The following is a 20,163-nucleotide window of genomic DNA, read 5'->3' as shown; positions in this document are numbered from 1 at the left end:
AGTCACATACATAAATAAATTTCTATGCAATTTAGGTAGTTCTATCACAGAGCCTAGAACTTGCTGATCAGAAGGTCGGCGGTTCGAATCTCCACGATAGGGTGAGCTCCCATTGCTCAGTCCCTGCTCCTGCCAACCTAGCAGTTCGAAAGCACATTGAAGTGCAAGTAGATAAATAGGTACCACTCTGGCAGGAAGGTAAACGGTGTTTCCGTACGCTGCTCTGGTTTGCCAGAAGCGACTTAGTCATGCTGGCCACATGACCCGGAAGCTGTACGCTGGCTCCCTCGGCCAATAAAGCAAGATGAGCGCCGCAACCCCAGAGTCGGCCACGACTGGACCTAATGTTCAGGGGTCCCTTTACCTTTACCTATCACTATAATTCCCAAGAGAAAGGCTTCTGGTTGTTTTTTTTTACAAATGTTCTTTTAAACATCCTTTTCACTTCACTGTATATCATTTCCCATTGGTGTCTCTTTTCAACCCCCCCCCCCACAGACAAACCCACCATTGTGAGCCCCCCAGAAGTGGTGGAAGGGACTGAAGTGGAGCTGCGCTGCGTGGTGCCGGATAACTGTCCCGACATGAAGCCCATCATCACGTGGATGAACCACGAGAACCTGGCCGAGCACTCAGTCTACGCGCAAGTGGAAGAGGAAGGCGGCACCTGGTCCCTCGTCTCCCTGCTCAAATTCATGCCGTCGCGCGAGAACCATGGGCACGAGCTGGGCTGCAAAGTCACCTACTCCAACACCACTTTTGAGTTTGATGGGTTTACTACCTTGGATGTCAAATGTGAGTCGGGGTTCCTAAGCGGCTGTCGCTTCGTGACTCGATACGTTCGTCTCCCTAGGTCTCAAGGTGGAGAACAGGCCTTGCCACCTCTTCTTTTTATCCTCACAGCAACCAGGGCCGGCCCACCCATGAGGCAAGGGGAAACGACTGCCTCAGGCGGCAGCATCCACAGGGGCAGCAGATCCGGCCTTCGAGGAACGCATTGCCCACTGTTGCTACCACTGCTGTGCTAAACAGTGATCTCTTTTGTTGCACTCCTTGGAGGCCGGATCTGCTGCCATCTTGGCAGCTCCCTGCAATGACACCTCCGCAACTGCTTCTTGGCGAAGAGGAGGTGGTGGTGGTCTCCCGCCACCCTTGTTTCCAATGTAGATCTTCATTCCGCTTTTGTTCCTGATGTAGATCTTCACTCAGCCGTTCTTCCCTAGCCTGGGGACGGGGACACCATTTTGTGCTTTGCTTCAGGCGCAAAAAAGTTTTGGCTGGCCCTAACAATAGCCCTGTGAGGTAGGCTACGCTGTGAGATACTAGCTGGCCCAAGGCCACCCAGTGGGCTTTGGGGAGGTGGTGGTGGGGTTTGAACCCAGGTCTCCTAGGCCCCAGTCGGCACTATAACCACTACAACACATGGGCTCTCGCCACATTTTGGCGCTGGAGGACCTCTGAGAGAGCCAGTGTGGTGTAGTGGTTAAGAGTGGTAGTCTCGTAATCTGGGGAACTGGGTTCACGTCTCCGCTCCTCCACATGCAGCTGCTGGGCCAGTCACACTTCTTTGAAGTCTCTCAGCCCCACTCACCTCACAGAGTGTTTGTTGTGGGGGAGGAAGGGAAAGGAGATTGTTAGCCGCTTTGGGACTCCTGAAGGGGAGTGAAAAGCGGGATATCAAATCCAAACTACTACTACTACTACTACTACTACTACTACTACTACCTTCTTCTTCTTCTTCTTCTTCTTCTTCTTCTTCTTCTTCTTCTTCTTCTTCTTCTTCTTCTTCTTCTTCTTCTCTGGAACCAGGGATGTTTGCTCAATGAACATCAAGTCCCCATGTTCTGCAATGAGGAAGGGCCTATTGGGTTGCTTCTACACTGGGACACTTTAATGTCTTTCGAAGCCCATAAACAAACCTTGGTAGACCCACACCGTAGATTGAAAGCACATCCAATGCACGTGACTTTCCCCAGATATTCCTGGGAACTGTAGTTCGCTCAGGGTGCTGGGAATTGCCATTCAGGGACGGGGAAACTACCATTCCATGAATCTTTGGGGGAAGTCGTTTGCTTTAAATGCATGGTGCAGATAGCCCTGGTTACTGCATGGAGAAACCAGAGCACCTCCCTGAGGCTGATCTCTTTTGGCTTGTTTCCACAGACCCGCCCCGCATTCTGCAGGCGAACTCTTCTGTGGAGGTCATTCAGGGCTCGCATGTGGTGCTGGTGTGCTCCGTGGACAGCAGCCCCATGGCCTTGATCTCGTGGCTCCGAGAAGACGAAATTCTGCACGAGGACATGGCGGGAAGCCTCACGCTTCATCTGGACAACATCACCCACCTGCAGGACGGCATCTATACTTGCGCGGCTGAGAACATTTACGGCAAGGACAACCATTCCCTGGCCTTGGCTGTGCTGTGTAAGTAGCCAGTCCTGAAGCCCTGAAGCCAATTCGGGGGCAGGAGGAGAAGCCTGCAGTGCAAACTTTGCAGCAGGAAATGAGATACTCGCTTTCAGGCATCTGGACCTCAAGTCTTTTATTTATTCTGAATGTTTCTATACCACTTCTCCACAATGAAAAAAAGCAGTTTATTGGGGGTTTTCAGAACACATACACACCAAACTTCATTAACTGCCATATATATAGCTAAATATAATAATTTTATAAAATAGCAAAATACATATTCCACCTAAACATTAGGAAGAACTTCCTGACAGTAAGAGCTGTTCGACAGTGGAATTTGCTGCCTAGGAGTGTGGTGGAGTCTCCTTCTTTGGAGGTCTTTAAGCAGAGGCTTGACAACCATATGTCAGGAGTGCTCTGATGGTGTTTCCTGCTTGGCAGGGGGTTGGACTCGACGGCCCTTGTGGTCTCTTCCAACTCTATGATTCTATGATTCTATATGATAAATACATTATAGTTATAATATACTGTATTTTTCTGTCTATAAGATGCCCCCATGTATAAGGCACCCCCTATTTTGGGGGACTCAGATTTAGGAAAATGGGGGGAGAGTATAAGACGCCCCCTAATTTTTGACATTATTTTTTAGGGGGGGAAACCTAGTATTATACACAGGAAAATATGGCACTTAATATTTTTACTATGTGTTCCTTTGGTGGAAAAGACGGCTTTTGGTTGTTTCCCCCTCCCAGATGCCCCTTGGAAGCCTGTGGTGAACGCCTCTGTGGTGGCCGTCGAGGGAGAGCCAGTCACCATCTTGTGCAGCTCGCAGAGCAACCCTGAGCCCATGATCACCATCTTCAAGGACAAGAAGCCCATGGCCATGGGCGTCTACCAGAACCAAGTGGCTCTGGAGTTTGAGTCTGTGACGCACGAGGACGACGGGGAATACTGGTGCACGGCAGAGAACCAGTTTGGCCAGCGCAGCACTGCCTTCAACCTCACCGTTGAATGTGAGCACTCGCCTGGGGCCCCCAGAAACTCTTGTGGGACATAAATGTGTTTTGGGTGGCACCTCATTTGCTCAGTGGACTTCTGCTCATGCAAGCAGGATTATTCATTCCACTCTCCCACCCACCCTACCCACCCATATCAGCCCCCAAGCCTCAGCTGCCTCATTCTGCCTAGCTGTAGGGCCACCACCATATTCTGGACTGATGTCAGCAGCTCTGACCGAGTTCTTCTGGGGGCTCACATCTGTCAGCCTCTGGCTCGGAGGTCTCCCAGTCTCTAGTAGCTTCAGAGCCTTGATGCTGGTCTGGTTCCCTGTCTGATGCCTTTGCTGGAGACTCTGCAGTCTCCGACTCCTGAGTCTCGACTGCAGGTGGTCATTACAGCTGGCCCATTACCTATGGTGGCATGCCTGTGCCACCATAGGACAGCTCCTGGTGTCCTGACACAGGCTTTTGCTTGTGGGCCCACCCAGCCACCCAAAGGAGCATGTGCAGTCCAGCAGAACAACTGGACTAATCTGCTGTTGCTCCTCCACCTCTTTCACAAGAATGTAAGAAGTGCCTGCTGGGCCAGACCAGTGGACCGTCTAGTCCAGCGTCCTGTTCTCACAGTGGCCAAGCAGATTCCAGTAGGAAGTCTGCAAGCAGGACTCTGGCACAAGAGCACTCCTCCCTCTTGCAGTTTCCAGCAGCTAGTATTCAGAGGCAAGGCTGCCTTCAACAGTGAAGGCAGAGCTTAGCCATCATGATTAGTAGCCATTGATAGCCGTCTCTTCCAGTCCTCTTTTAAAGCCATCCAACTAGGTGGCAATTGCTGTCTCCTGTGGGAGTAGGTTCCGTAGATTAACAATGCACTGTGTGAAGAAGCATTCTCTCTCTCTCTCTCTCTCTCTCTCTCTCTGCAGTTGCTCCCCTTATCCTTTCGGACTCCAAGTGCACAGCCGCCCGGGACACCGTGAAGTGCATCTGTGCGGCCAAATCCAACCCGGAGGCTGTGATCACCTTTGAGCTCCCCACGCGCAACGTGACGGTGAACGAGACCGACCGGGAGTTTGTGTACTCGCAGAAGACCGGCTACATTGTCACCAGCATCCTGACCTTGCAGAGGGAGGTGGACTCCCAGCTTTACATCGTCTGCTCAGCCAGGAACTTCTACGGCACCAGGAACCAGCAGCTGCAGTTCCACCACTCCAGTGAGGGCCCTTCCAGGCAACTGCCCCACCTTGGTCCCTGCAGTTCTCATGAGGCTCATACCAGTCTTGTCCAGGGGTGGCGCTGTGGGAATGGATTTAGACACCAGGAGGGGACCTATTGTTTAGTTATTGTCCTTCCTTGCTCATGTGATTGACATCAGCAGAATAACATCCTTTGCAGCTTAAACTTGGAAGCAAAGACAAGGTTGATTTAACCTTCTAGAAACAATAATCCAGAATGCTTTAAGGCAGACTGGATTTTCCCTCATATTACCCCTTTTCACCCAATTAAAAACAACCATCACACACTTCTAGCTGCTGGATGACTCAGCCGGTAGAGCATGAGACTCTTCATCTCATGGTTGTGGGTTCAAGCCCAATGTTGGACAAAAGATTCCTGCATTGCCGGGGGCTGGGCTGGATGAACCTGGTGGTCCCTTGCAACACTACAGTGGTGCCCCGCAAGACGAAAAACCCGCAAGACGAAAGGGTTTTCCGTTTGCGAGTTGCTTCGCAAGACAAATTTCCCTATGGGCTTGCTTCACAAGAAGAAAGCCCATAGGGAAATCTCCGGGGACCTCTTTTAAATGCTGGCGGTGGGGAGCAAAGCCTTTCCCCCCCTCCGGCCTTCAGAAGAGGTCCAGGAAGGCCGGCGGGGGCCGAAAGGCTTTGCTCCCCACCGCCAGCATTTTAAAAGCAGTCCGGGATAGCAGGGAAGCGCTTCCCGCTATCCCGGATGGCTTTTGAAGGCAGGCGGGGGGAGCAAAGACTTTTGCCCCCCCGCCGGCCTTCAGAAGAGGTTCAGGACCTCTTCTGAAGGCCGGCGGGGGGCAAAGGTCTTTGCTCCCCCCTGCCTGCCTTCCCGGGAGAGCGGAGAAACGCAGCGTGTTTCTCCGCTGTCCCGGACAGCTTTTGAAGGCAGGCGGGGGGCAAAAGTCTTTGTCCCCCCTGCCTGCCTTCCCGGGGGCTTTTAAATCGCCCCAGGAAGCGGAGAAGTTTAAAATGCTGTCCTGGGGTTTTTTAAAATGCTGGGGGTGGGAAGAAAAGCCCTTGCCCCCCCCCCAGCCTTCAGAAGAGGTCGGGGGACAGACTGTCCCCGGACCTGGTCTGAAGGCGGTTTCCATAGGAACGCATTGATTGATTTTCAATGCATTCCTATGGGAAACCGTGCTTCGCAAGACGAAAAACTCGCAAGAAGAAAAAACTTGCGGAACGAATTAATTTCGTCTTGCGAGGCACCACTCTACAGTTCTATGATTCCACATAGCTTTTGTGAAGAAGTAAAAGTAGAATTTACTTACATAATCTAGGTCTTGAAGCAGCAGTTGCAGTAGCAAAACGAAGGCGGGTTTATAACTAATATCTAAGTTACAAAAGTACAAAATGTAAGTTCAAAAATGGTGCCTGAGCTGCAGAGCTCAGATATGCACGTGTGGTCAGCTTGGAGGCATGGTAAAAGAAGAGAGATGCACCCAGGCAGGAAGGAAGTATGTAGCGTTTCAGATTCCTGCCAAGGCAGACCTCACAGAGTTCTCTAGCCAATTTTACAAGTAGCTCTGTGAGATTCAGCCCCTCCATGCGTCTATCTGGCAAAACATGAATTGTTGGCTTGTCAGCAGTAATGTTCCACTGGTGCTGCACATTTCAGCCAAGCAGAAGGGGGCAAAGCAGGGCCAGGAAGGGGCATAGCCTTGGGAGGCAGGTGACGACTATGGAAGAAGTGTAGCCGGTGGTGACGGTGGGGTGTTAGTCCTAAGGACCATCTAGAGAGGCCTAGAGGACTGCATTTGCCCATGCTCTGCTGAGACCAGAGCACTGGGACTATCTTGCCAATCCTGTGCATTTCTCTCTCTTTTTTTAATTTTCCAGATAGTCTGATGTGGGCAAAAGTGGGGCCTGTTGGAGCGGTGGTAGCCTTTGCCATCCTCATAGCGGTCGTGTGTTATGTCAGCCAGACCAGGAAAAAGTAAGTTTTTTGTGGTGGGGGTTCTCAAGCCCTCCCTCCTTCATATTGCCTCGTTTTCTTCCTGTAAGAAATTCAGACTCAAATTCAAATCTGGGAAAACATCACCAGAACCAGGGCCTTCTTTCCCCTGTTTTGCACCAAACACAGAAAACACACTCCCTCCCTCCCTCACTGCAGCCATGCTCCTGGAGCCAGTGGCTACAAAATCAACCAATGACCGTTTGACCATAGGAACCTAGAAACCTGCTTTATATTTTGTCCATCTAGCTTAGTATTGTCTACTCTGACTGGCAGGGACTCTCTAGGATTTCAGACAGGGAGCCTTCTCCACTGTCCTGGGAGATGCTGTGGGACCTTCTAAATGCTCCACCACTGAGCGATGGCCCTTCTGTAAGGCCTCCGAAGGCAACTGCATCCCACAGAGGCTGTGGCTCCTCTTGCACGAGTGAGAATGCTCCAGCCAGCATTGGCTACAGAGCTATATAATAATTAATAATAATAATAATAATAATAATAATAATAATAATAATAATAATAATTTATTTATACCCCGCCCTTCCCGGTTCAAAAACCGGGCTCAGGGCAGCTAACAACAAATTTAAAACAATTAATTATAAAAGCAGCATAAAATACAGTATAAAAACATGAATAACAATAAAATTCAAAAATCAGTTTAGGGGAAATAAGCATTAGATAATCCCCAGGGCTAGCTGGCTGAATTGGTCCTACTTGGTCCAGTGAGGAGGCCAGGGGAGAATTAGCTGTGGGGTCTCAGAGCGGGTGATCGTCATAAAAAGGGAGGGGGAGGGAAGAGAAGGGAAATAAAAGATCAGGCTGAATTCAAATGAAAGGCCAGGCGAAATAGCTCTCTTACAGGCCCAGTGGAAGGAGGTTAAATCCTGAAGGGCCCTAGTCTCATGGGACAGAGCATTCCACCAGGTTGGAGCCATCACTGAAAAGGCCCTGGCCCTGGTTGAGGATAGTCTGACTATATCCAGGGTGCTGACAGGCCTGGCCCAGCCTGCTGTGAATCAGTAAGTTTCGCTGCTGCAGGCAGCTTCCGCTGAGCCTTCAGCTCTGACGAGACAGGGCAGGTTCCCTCTATTCACGGTTTGTGCAAACAGTGGCTTTGCATGATCTCTAAGCCCACTACTACAGTCTCTGCAGATGTCCTGGGATGTGTGAAACTGCTGTCACATCTCAAACATCGCAGGCAGAGGTTTCGCATGACCTGTGATTTGCTCCTGCAAGACTGTCCACTGAAGGAAGTTTGTGTATTGAGCAGCAGGTCACTGTTTCACACATTCACCTCTGGAGAGTGGGGCGAGGGGCAATGTTTGCCACTCAACTTCCATTAAAACACATAAGGACGTAAGCACAGCCCTGCTGGATCAGGCCAATGGCCCAGCTAGTCCAGCACACTGTTCTCGCAGAGGCCACCCCCATGCCTGTTGGAAGTTGAGGTGCAACTCAGCTTGCTCAGAAGGGTCTGCCTGGGGTAAAGGCAGATAGAGTGTGAAACTTCCAGGTTCCTAAACTGTCTCCGTCTCTTTGATCTCTCTGCTACCTGCCCACAGAAGTCAAAGGGATGTGTGTTAAATTGCGTCCTCTCAGGGTTCTGAGAGTTGTCAGGAGACCCTCTCATCGCCTCCTAGAACTACAGTTCCCAGAGTGGCCTAACAAGCACTCCCTCTTTCCAATTCTCTCACAATTTTTCTCTGGACCTTCATTGGTCATGGTCCCCTTGGATGTATCTTCCGGGAACAAGGTGGCAAGAATGATTTCTCTGTTTCTCCACCTAGTTAGTTATTGTTATGTACTGAAGTTCTCACCCTGGGCCAGCAGGGGGATACTGTAGATAGTTATGCAAATAAGGGATCGAAAGTGACGTTCAGTGCTTGGATAGTGTTAGAAAATTGTTACAGTTATGTTGTATTGGAGCTCTATATAAGCAGGCTGACTGAACCCTTCAGTCCAGTTCTGTCCTGGCCTGTGAATAAACAATAGCTGTGTCATCTGATATGTTCACCCACAACTTAACAGTTATCTAGGACTAGAGAACTCTTACCTATCAAATATATACTTTCCTTAATAAAAAATAAACTTCCTTATGGTATACTAAGTCATTTCATTAACGTCTGCTGTTGCGTGCAAACTCTGGTATGCTAACACAACTAGGGCTTGTCAAGTCAGACATCATGCTAAACCGTCATTAAGCTTCCTTAACCATAGCCTGGTGTGTTATCTGAACTGAGCCCCAAAGTGAGGGATATACCTATGTAAACTTTCCCTAAACCATGGCTCAGTGATAGAGCACATCCTTTGCATGCAGAAAGGCTCATGTTCTACTCCCTGCAGGTAAAAGGTAAAGGTCAAGGACCCCTGGACGGTTAAGTCCAGTCAAAGGCATCTATGGGGTTGCGGCGCTCATCTCGCTTTCAGGCCGAGGGAGCTGGCGATTGTCTGCAGACAGCTTTCCAGGTCATGTGGCCAGCATGACTAAACCACTTCTGATGCAACAGAAAATCAGAGCGCACGGTTTCTGTGACGGAAACCAGAGCGCATGGAAATGCCATTTACCTTCTTGCCACAGTGGTACCTATTTATCTACTTGCGCTGGCGTGCTTTTGAACTGCCAGGAGCTGGGACAGAGCAATGGGAGCTCACCCCATCATGGGGCTTGACCTTCCAATCGGCAAGCCCAAGAGGCTCAGTGGTTTAGACCACAGTGCCACCCATATCCCTTCATCACCAACTAGGACTGGGAGAGACTCCAGACTCTGAAACTCTGGAAATCTGCTCCCAGTTGAGACAACTGATTCTGGGCTAGATAAGCCAATGGTCTGAATCAGTATATGGGAGCTTCCTGTGTTCCTAAACTGGATGTCCCCAGTTTCATTTGCGGTGCAGCCAAGAAGATACTGAGAGTCTCTGTGGCTTCCTAACAAACAATATAATCTAAGAAACGAATTAGCACTCTTATTATACTCTTAGCGGAATTTTAGAACCCAGTCCACAATCCAATTAAATGCAAGTAATTGGATTCAAAATTATTTCAGTCCCACTGCAATCAGCGAATAATACAATTTTGAAAACAAAACAAAACCCAAAACTTGAATTTCCTGCCCATCACCCACTGAGGACAAGATTATTAAAGAAACAGAAGATAATTGAGGATTTGCAAATAGTAGAAAGATTGGATCGTTTATCCTGGCTGGAGATGATTGCCAAAATAGCTATCAGGCCTTGAATATGGAAGTGCACTTATCAAAGCTGTCAGATAATCCATTGGTTAATTAATGAATTGTTTACTAATCACTCATCAGCTGTGATTGCAAATCTGAAACTCATCATGCTAATGAAAGAAGCCACTTGGGATTCTGACTGATTTACATTATATAGTCTGGTGCCGAAATAATAATAATAACAATTTATTATTTATATGCTGCCCATCTGATTGAGTTGCCCCAAAATGGAGGTGTTGGTTGGAAACATGGACAGAGTTTGACATTATAAGTCTTTGTCCCTTCCTTATTTTATTCTTATTCCCAGGAAAAGTATGAACGAAAGTTCGAGTTTCATGCAAACAGAAAACCCTCCTGTCGCCTACAGCGGAGACTACAGGACTCCTGGCCATCTGGAGAAATCAGAGGTACTGATAAGAGGGAGGGCGATGGGGGTGTCTCATGTCCCCTTTTGGAAGCAGTATGCCTCTGCTGGGCATCTCAGGTGGGGAAAGTGCTGCTGTGATCTCGCCCGGCTTGTGGGCTTCCCTTTTTCATAGAATTGTAGAGCTGGAAGGGACCACGAGGGTCATCTAGACCAACCCCCTGCAATGCAGGAATATTTTGCCCAAAGCGGGGCTCAAGCCCACGACCCTGAGATTAAGAGCCCCGTGCTCTACTGACTGAGCCATCCCTTCAGTCAATGAGACACCATCCCTTGAACATCTGGTTAGCCACTGCGAGAACCAACCACACAGAGAGCCATTAAGCTAAGGAAGCAAAATGTGAATGTTTCTTTCTCCCTCCCTTGTGATCTGGCAATGGGTATTTGGAGGAGAGAGAGAGAAAGAATAGTTTAGGAAAGAGCCTCGTTCGGATTGCCAGAAAAGATTGGCGGTGGGGAACCAAAGCTGCATGCAGAAGCAAAAATGAGCAAACATCCTCTTTTTAACTTGTAACACGTTTTGAGTTGTTCATGTGAGAGTGAGCGCAGGTTATTTCCTACAGCAGAATCTTGCCATTTTTCAATAAAATGGGGGGAAGGAGGAACCTGGGGAGGGACTGGGAGTCAACACGAAGCAACTCAGCTTGTAAAAATGGAGGCAATCAATTTTAAATCAAAGCAGACAGGAGGGAGCCTTGCCAGACAGAGAATTGTAGGGTTGGAAGGGACCACGAGGGTCATCCAGTCCAACCCCTTGCAATGCACAATTCTTTTGCCCGTGTGGCCCCAAGATTTTGAACCTCATGCTCTACTGACTATCCCTGGGAAGAAAGATTGCTTGTTAGGCCGCTCTGGGAGCTGTAGTTCTAGGAGGGGCAATAGAGGGTCTCCTGTTGACTCTCAGCACCCTTAACAAACTACAGTTCCCAGAATCCTTTGGGAGGGGGAAGCCATGGATGTTTAAGGTGGTATCACAGTGCTTCAAATGAAGGGTGTGAACGTCCCCAAACTGTGCCCCACGGCTCAGATCTGCCTGTCTCCCAAGATGGGGCCCCAAACCCAGCTATCTCACTTTGCCTCATGGCAGGGCTGATTCTAGGCTTAGCCTTCCTCAGTCAGGTCACTAGTGACTGCTGTTCCTTTTCTAATAAGGAGATCTGCTCCCTGGAGAGCCACTGACCTGGGCAGGTAAGTATGGACCTCTTCATCCATGTGCATAACACCGTCCTTTTTGTGTATATGGCACCCGGGCCTTAGAAAACAGAATTCTCCTGGTTTGGACTGAACGGGGGGGTGGGGTGGATGGAAGTGGTTCTGCTCAATTCTGCCGCCCCCAGGCAGCTGCAGTTTCTGATGAGATCAGGCAAGGCAGGGTTGATGTCAGTCAATTCTGGTGTCTGTTCTAACAGAGGGTGCTTTCAGGTGCATGATGCTTACATCGCTTTTATGTCTCGCATTTCCTATGTGCATCATATGGCGTCAGTATCTACCGCTAGTGACTGGTGCCTTGTGGTAGGAGGCAGGGAGGCCAACCGTAGGTGGCGCCAGAGAGGGCTGCCTGAAGGCAGGGTGAGGTTGGTGAGGCAGTGCTCCCATTTGCCCAATTGAACCAGCCTCCTAATATACCTCCATCGACTAAGGGGAACGCCAATTTGTGTGGCTTTTAAAAAGGAAACACAGACCCTCCAAGTGTCCCTATTTTCCAGGGACAATCCTGGATTTGCAGAAGCCATCTCGGTTTCTGATTGATCCTGGAATGTCCCGCTTTTCCTTACGAGGTCCCTATTTTCATTGGAGAAATGTTGGGGGGTATGGAGTCATGTGACCTCTGAGCCAAGGAGATAAGTAACTATACAACCTTTAGAAGACATTTGAAGGCAGCCCTAAATAGGGAAGGTTTTTTAATGTTTAATGTTTTATTATGTTTTTATATATGTTGGAAGCTGCCCAGAGTGGCTGGGGCAACCCAGTCAGATGGGTGGATGATGATGATGATGATGATGATTGAATAGGACATCCCTATTTTCATCAGAGAAATGTGGGAGGATATGCGCATGTTGTGGTTTAATCTAGGTCAGATCTTTGCTGGAAGAGGGTCTTTATGTCATTGAAATTCTACTCAGTATTGATCCAGAGCATTACTCCAACGTATAGTTAGCAGAGTAAAACTAACACGTTGCAGGATTCCCAAAAAATAGACCAGAGGCTACTGTATTTCATCCAGCAGAGCTTTACTGCTACTGAAGGCAAATGAGCGTAATGGTCACAGATCCAATACATTCAGGATTGGCACTGTCCATAAGAAATCCAGTTGCAGCAGACTTAACTTAAACCTACAATAACTTATAATAAATCTACCTTAACACTAAGCATACTATGTACAGAACACCACACTGGAAGGAAAAGAGATAGAAAGAGAAAGTGAAACCCAGGCTCCCTCTGACCTTAATTTTATACTCAGCATGACCTTGACAGAAAGAGGTAACAGAACCAGTTTAAGCCAGCTGTACTCAGCGTTTCTGAAGGAAAAACCCAAATACAGTGGTACCTCGTGTTGTGGACTTGATCCGTTCTGGAGGCCCATCCGTAATGTGAAAAGCCTGCAACTTGAAGTGCTGTATCTGTGCAGGCGCGGCGCAGTTTGGCGCTTCTGCACATGCGCAAAGTGTGATTTAGTGCTTCTGCACATGCGCAAGCGGTGAAATCTGGAAGTAACCCATTCCAGTACTTCCAGGTTGCCGTGGGACGCAGGACGAAAACACGTAACCTGAAGCGGACATAACATGAGGTATGACTGTATCATGAACCTTCTGCTTGTTTCTTTCACACAGAGAAGCTTCCAGAACCCTCTTGAATTAATTAGAATAGGAAAGATATCTACACATCAGATTAATACTTTCTGTACTAAGAAATGCAAACTGAGACTTTAACCCTTGGCCCTGTTGCAGTCCTGATGTGGATTGGCGCGTCCCATGCCTGCCTCTTTAAAAAACTCAGTGATTCCATGTCTCGTTTCGCTCAAAAAGTGTCTTTCTGATTTGAAAACGGCCTTGGCCTGTCCTGCGCGAACAGCTTCCATGTGTGTGCATGCATCATGGGAAGTCCTCGAGCCGCTTTTAATGTTGCTTGTGGAAACGCACCGGATCGTTTATGTCAAAGCTGTGTGTTTCCTTGAGTGTGCCTCTGCAATGGCTTCCCCCAGGGTCTGTGTGTCTGTCCTTCCCAGGCGCTGTTAGGCCTTTCCCTGCCCTTGCTTGCTTCTGTGACATGTAAACTTGTGGTGAAGATAATATGGGATCTCTGTTTTCAACGGAAGGGCCCGATCCTGAAACATAAGAAGTTCATAAGAAACAGGAACAAAGTGCCTCTGAACAGGTGCAGAGTGCATTTGGGCACCACCGAGTAACTGCAGCGCTTTGGTTTCCACGTCACAGGGTAGGGGTTCCAGATAGGCTTGATCTGCAGCACGTCCGTCGATCCTTGTAGCTTAAAATACTGCTTGGGTAAATGGGTTGGTTGAAACCAACAACATATACTGAACCAAGCCATTGGTCTATTTACCTGGGGGACCAGTGGACCCTCGGGATGTTGCTGCATTACACCTCGCATCATCTCCTGACCATTGGGCCACACTGCCTGGGGATGATGGGAGTCAGAGTCCAGCAATATCTAGAGAGCCACAGGCAGGGGTCAGCAAACTCTTTCAGTAGGGGGCCGGTCCACTGTCCCTCAGACCTTGTGGGGGGCTGGACTATATATATATATTAAAAAAATATGCCCCACAAATAACCCAGAGGTGCATTTTAAATAAAAGCACACGTTCTACTCATGTAAAAACACGCTGATTCCCAGGACTTAGTTTGCCTACCCATGGCCACAGGTTTCCCCATCCTTGCCGTAAGAGAACGAATGTGTTTGTGTTGTCTTCCAAATAGCGAGTCTTCAGGATTTAAGCCCCCGCAGCAGTGAGTTCCGCAAATCCGAGGTGTGATCTGGGGGGAGCCTTCAACCTGGTCTTCTCTCTCCCGCTCCTGCAGTATGGGCGCTGCGACAAACGGCTCTTGAACAAGGACCTGGGCATTGACTACGCCAACATAGACTTCACCAAACTATCATCGAAGGACAGCTACACCCTGACGGAGGAGCTGGCTGAGTACGCCGAGATCCGAGTCAAGTGAGCCCTTTCCCCAGCCACCGCGGCAGGCAGCTCCCATGGACCGCCACCCATTGGAACTATTGTAGTCTAATGAAACGCCTGGCTACGCCTCTCGGCTTTGGCTTCCTAGTCCTGAGAAGACCCTACCAATTGGTTTTGATCTCTTGATGCTTGCCCTTTAAATGCTCATCTGTATCTCCCTGGGCCCCTTTCCTTCCCCTCTCCAGAGTGCATACTGAAGATCAATCTAATGCAGATTAGTCTGTCCACTAGTTTGTTTGTTTTTAATTCTTTCTTCTTTTTTTGCCACCCAATCAGGGTGGTTACGAAATTGTGGGGTGCGGGGATGACATTGTTCTACTTTTGCATGGATGGTTTGCGGCGGGCTGGTGGTTCTAATCCAGAACTGGGAAACAATTCTGGGTCACTTCTGAGATTAACAAATCTGAAATAGCTGAGCGATCTTATGTATGCACAGATCCAAGAATGGGGGGGGGGTACCTTTCTGTATCCACAGCAAGTGGACCAGATCCCCTCCAGGGGAGCCCTTGGGTCTTGGTCTGGCACAACCAGTGCTGATGAACACCTGCTGTGGGTCTGACCCATAGCTTCAAAATGTCCATTTCACATTCCAGATCCCGCTTTTAGAAAGCACTGAGCTCTTAGTTAAAAGAACACGGAAGCGCTTAGAGGCTGCCTCTCACTTAGGACCCCTCCTGACTGATGTTTTCCCTTGGGTTTTTTTTGTTTGTTTTTTTGTGGGTGTGATTCTGCAACATATCCTTGATGCAATAATAGTGCATTAGTGGCCGTCCACATGCCATTCCGCTTTATTGTTCTGAGATGTTTCCCAAATTCCACCGCGTTATTGACACCTGGAGCAGGACACTCTTGCACTACAGCCCAACAAAAGCAGAACGACGTCATGAACAAAGCTCAGGACGGTTGCCGTATAAAAAGTTGCAGCATTTCAACTGGAAGTTACAGGGCGTGCACCGCTTGGAAACATAGCAGTGTGTGTCTGCCCCCAAACTTTTGCAGGTGCAAACAGCATTGAAAGCAAGGTTGTGTGTACCATCCTGAGCACAAATCCTCATGAGTACACAACCAAAATGACTTATGGAGGGGCCCTTATGTAAACATGTGCTGGTCAGCAGTTCTTTCCCACCCTTGCAGCCTTGGTTTTTAAAATCCAGGATCAGAAAGAGAGGCGGGGTGTGTGTGTGTGCAACTACCATTGACATACTTGGCTGATGCACGTGCAAAGTGTTTTCTCCAGTGATGCTTAATGTCCTTTTCGCATATCTCTCATCTGTAAAGCAGAAGGTCAATTGACGAGAATGTCAGTTCTGCTTTTCTGTGCTGCACTAAGGTGCATTCCAAGCAATGCTAGCGTCTCTTGTGAAAACACATTACGTTTCACTGATACGTATGTATGGCTGAATACAGTGCAACAACATCTGCCCAGTTCTGCTGCCATTTGTCTTTGTGGCACTGAAGCTCAGTCTCTGAACTGCAGCCTGTTCAGAAGGCGGGTGTACTGGGCAAAAACTCTTCTCTCTATAAAACGGTGTCCCGATCTTGAGCATGTTAGCACCAACAACAAGCCTGCTGCCTTTGATTGCATTGGAAGACATGAGAGAAGCATCTTGGACTCTTCAACCCAATCAACAATGCTAGCTGTATATCGCGACCTCCTGATGTTTATATGACTTCATGTTGAAAACCCTGTTATTTAGCAAATTTTATTTTGGTTAACAGGAGAAGCAGACATTGTAGTTAGCTGTGTTAGTCAGTTAAAAGAAAGAACCCACTCTCCCCCCAAAAAACCCCAGTATGGTAATAATACAGTTATTGAGAATAACTAAAATGCTGCAGGTTCAACATGAGCAAGCTTTAGAGTTGTTCAGAGCTCTTCATCAGATTATGAAGAATTTGGGAGGCCTTGAAAGCTTGCTCATAAGTTTGTAATATTTTGGTTTATCCTAATGAAACTGTTTCTCGAATGTGGCTTTGGGAGAAATAGAGCCTCTCATAAGCCAGAAGATGAATAAAAATAATTCAGCAAATATTATTTCTTTTTAAAATGCAACTCACGAATTGTGAGCTAGTTCTGTAATAGGTGAGGTGCTGATAAATTATTTTTGAAGGCTTGGGTTTAGCAACTGGGGCCAAATCTGCTTCTGCAGCCCATATCCCTTGCAGAGTTAGGCATGTCTTAGCCCAGGGATGGGGCATATGTGGCCCAGGGGAAATTTCCAAACTACAGAACCCATTATCCCTTACCCTTGGCCACGTTTGCTGTGGCTGATGGGAGCTGGGGCCTGCCAACATCTGGAGAGGAGAGGCAGCTTCCACACCCTGTCTTAACCCATTGAAATCACCTGAAATCGTCGTTTCCACTGAACCTGCTACCTTGATGAATGGCCTAACCAATCCTAAGTGTCGTCAAGAACCAAGGGCCTTGGTTTTGAATTGTCCGATAGATAACCAGTTGCTAACATCACATGCATATCTGTAGCTCTATGAATGGGGGGCTCTTCTTGCGCATACAGCAGCTACAGCAAGTAGGGCCGCCACGCTCATTCAGTGGCCCCGCTCCTGAAGTTTTTCAAGTGATTTCCATCTCCCGTATTCCAAGAAAAGATTCTGCTGCACCTCTTATCGCTCCAGGTCCCATCCTCTGCAGAAATGTTTAGCTTTAAGATCAAGGCTCTGCCCCCAGTCTCCTCTTTCCAGCATGTTTGTACTGTACAAAAACGTATTGTATTTTGCTGATCAGATTACTATCAAATCACAAAAAAGCTGGGAATTCATGAAACACAGCTAAGGTGGACTCCCTCACCGCCTGTTCCAATGAAATGACCTCCCACCACAGGCAAATTAGGGGGGGAGGAGCTGTGGTTCCTGATTTCTGGTATAATAAGCACCATCCGATACAGGTTCTTTATTAGTGATGGTATTTAAAGCAAAGTCGGTGTAAACCAGAGATACACTCAGATGAAAGAAACTTGTTTTCCTCCTAGCTTTGTAACCCAGCTAATGCTTCTTACCACTTCCCACTTCCCCTAACAGCATTAATCTCTAACCTTCCAGGAACGATTATGGTATGTTCTATTTATTGCAAAGATACTTTTTTTGGGGGGGGGGAATACTTTTTATTAGGAAGGGGTGGGTGGGGAGGATATGAAACTGGAATTTAATAACATGTTCTAAAGATGAGCATTGTGTCAGAAGTAATTTCCGCTGGCCTAAATAGAAGTTACTCCCTTGTTACTAGGGTCTAGTAAGTCTGTTTGTAGGACTGCAGCCTACAACATGAAAATATTCCTTATACTGAGTGACACAGTGACCCTCTAACAAAGCTGTCCAGGATTTCAAATGAGGGATATTCTGAGCCTTGCCTGGAGATGCCAGGATTTGAACCTGGAACCTTCTGCTTGCAAAGCACGCCCTTATGTGATCATAAGCAGCAGGCACACTTTGAGGGGAACTTTGAGGGGAACGGGGTGTATGTGTGTGTGTCCCTTTGCTGAGGAACCAACCATATATATATATGCTAATTTCAAGTCACCCTTTAGTTATATACCAGTCCACTTTGTCAGTTTCCCATATGAGCAATTTTAGCTTGGTTGTAAATAGGGGTTAGATAGTTAGGTTTAATTTTAAAGGCCACTGTTTGCTTTCTAACTTCATTAAGTACGTTCCTCCATATGTGTGTGTTTTTGTGTGTGTGTGTGCGTGTGAGACTGAGTGAGAAGTACTCTTGTGTTTCGAATGAGTGTTGGGCAGATGTAAATCTCTATCACGATCTCTACGGGCGGTCCAGCCAAGCAAACGAGGAAAGGTCAACCCCACCTATCAGGTTGGCAATATTAATCTTAAGAAAAAAATGCTGGGCTTTTGTACAACTTTGGTCCCACAATACAGCAAGTGTTTAATGACTTTTAACCCATCTGACTTTGTACCCTGAAAGAAATAAAACAGTATTTTACAAAGCCATCTTGTGTCTTGGCTCCTTTAAGTGGCATCTCTGGAAATCAAAATCCTATCTCAGCAGGAAGGGGGCATTAGGAATGAAATCAGGTGAAACATGGCACAGAGTCCCGGTGTCCATTTGAAAGAGGCACTGCCTTCTTCCTCAGCACAAGATCTTGGGTTTTCTTGGAAAAAAGAAAAAGAAAAGAAAACCACTATTGCAGAAGTTTCCTCTGCTGATCACTAAAATTAAAGTCAGAGCCGCCATATTTATGGCAAAGACACACAGAGCAGTATGTTTCTGCCAAAAATGACAACGCAGTGATGTGTTGGGGAACCTTTCCCCCCATATTCTCTCTGGGTCAATCCCTTGGGAGCCACATGCAAGTGGTGGCCAAAGCTAGAGGCAAAAGCAGGGCAACGAATGTACACTTTGCCTTTGCACAGTTAAAGGTAAAGGAACCCCTGACCATTAGGTCCAGTCGTGACCGACTCTGGGGTTGTGGCGCTCATCTTGCTTTACTGGCCAAGGGAGCCGGCGTACAGCTTCCAGGTCATGTGGCCAGCATGACTAAGCCACTTCTGGCGAACCAGAGCAGCTCACAGAAACACCGTTTACCTTCCCATCAGAGTGCTACCTATTTATCTACTTGCACTTTGTGCTTTCGAACTGCTAGGTTGGCAGGAGCAGGGACCGAGTAACAGGAGCTCACCCCGTTGCGGGGATTCGAACCGCCGACCTTCTGATCGGCAAGTCCTAGGCTCTGTGGTTGAACCCACAGCATCACCCATGTTAGGTTAACACTAATTCTAGCCTCAGGATAATGAATGCAGCTTTGAACTGCCACCCACACTGGTTTGATGCAGGTCAACCTGAAGCGAGACCCACCACAGCTCGTTGACAGAGCACATGCTTCTTCCCCTGCAGAAACTCCCAGGTCACTTCCAGGTAAACCAGATGAAGGGAATCTTCTGCAGACAGAGACAACAAAATCCTGGGAGGTTGTTAAGCAAGAGGTTGGATGGCCACCTGTCAGGGATTCTTCAGCTGTGATACTTGTGTTTGCATGGGATTGGACAAGATGGCCCTGTCAGGAGTTCAACCTACACTCGAGTAGGCCCCAGGCAGAGACACATGCCTGACTGTCATGTTTTCTCCCTCCTGGTTGATCGTTTGGGAGCTTCATAAGCTTTCTTCAGCCCAAACATGATAGCGACCGATGGCAACCGACACCGGCACCCTTAGGGATCCGTAGAGTTTGTGCAGCATGTGCATGACAGACCTCAGCAACTCAGCATTTTGGCTAATCTACTTTATTTACATATAAACACACACGGAGCACTGCAACATGGCTCCTTCTCTCTCTAGCATCAGACAGCAAAGAGAAAAAGACAAAGGAAAATGGTGTCTGGGTGGGTTTTCGCTGAATTGGCAAAAAGTAGCACTTTTATTGGGGCAGCGGGGAGAGAGAGATTCCCCAAAAAAACTCAAGAGTTTTGTCTGGATTTTAACTTATGGGAAAAAGTTAGGTTGGGATGGGGGAAGAAGAAAGATGAGGAAGCTTTTTCAGCCCAAGGACTGCATTCTCATCTAAATGACCTTCCAGGGGCCGCATGCCATTGATGGGCAGGGCAAGAGGCAAGAGGTATGGTATATATTATAAATTTGTACAGAAGGCTAGTTTTTCTTCACACCTGTCTTTTCTCCATCTAAGCAGCCCCATGCAATGCACATTGCAATAACCTATATATAATTTTATGGGTGACAAAGTCCACACTATA

General features: G+C 47.9%; 1 protein-coding gene across 9 annotated transcripts in view; it reads left to right on the top strand.

The window, feature by feature from the left end:
- The window catches only part of MAG (myelin associated glycoprotein), a 73,909-nt gene extending 55,504 nt beyond the window's left edge, over nt 1-18,405 (top strand). For 7 of the 9 annotated variants that reach the window (XM_083751064.1, XM_083751069.1, XM_083751065.1 and 4 more), the window contains 7 exons: nt 499-795; nt 2,164-2,421; nt 3,159-3,419; nt 4,325-4,612; nt 6,482-6,578; nt 10,131-10,230; nt 14,285-15,078. In XM_083751064.1, coding sequence (XP_083607190.1) covers nt 499-795; nt 2,164-2,421; nt 3,159-3,419; nt 4,325-4,612; nt 6,482-6,578; nt 10,131-10,230; nt 14,285-14,425 — 1,442 coding nt within the window. In that variant the 3' untranslated portion in view covers nt 14,426-15,078. Of the gene's footprint in view, nt 1-498; nt 796-2,163; nt 2,422-3,158; nt 3,420-4,324; nt 4,613-6,481; nt 6,579-10,130; nt 10,231-11,399; nt 11,436-14,284 lie in introns of all 9 variants that reach the window. The other 2 variants (XM_083751071.1, XM_083751066.1) reach the window with 2 other exon arrangements.
- Nucleotides 18,406-20,163: the final 1,758 nt, after the last annotated feature.

This window comes from Podarcis gaigeae (assembly GCF_964106915.1).
Source record: "Podarcis gaigeae genome assembly, chromosome: 8".
NCBI classification, from domain to species: domain Eukaryota; kingdom Metazoa; phylum Chordata; class Lepidosauria; order Squamata; family Lacertidae; genus Podarcis; species Podarcis gaigeae.
The sequence above is the reverse complement of the archived record's forward strand: the minus strand, read 5'-3'. Positions and strand labels throughout refer to the sequence as shown.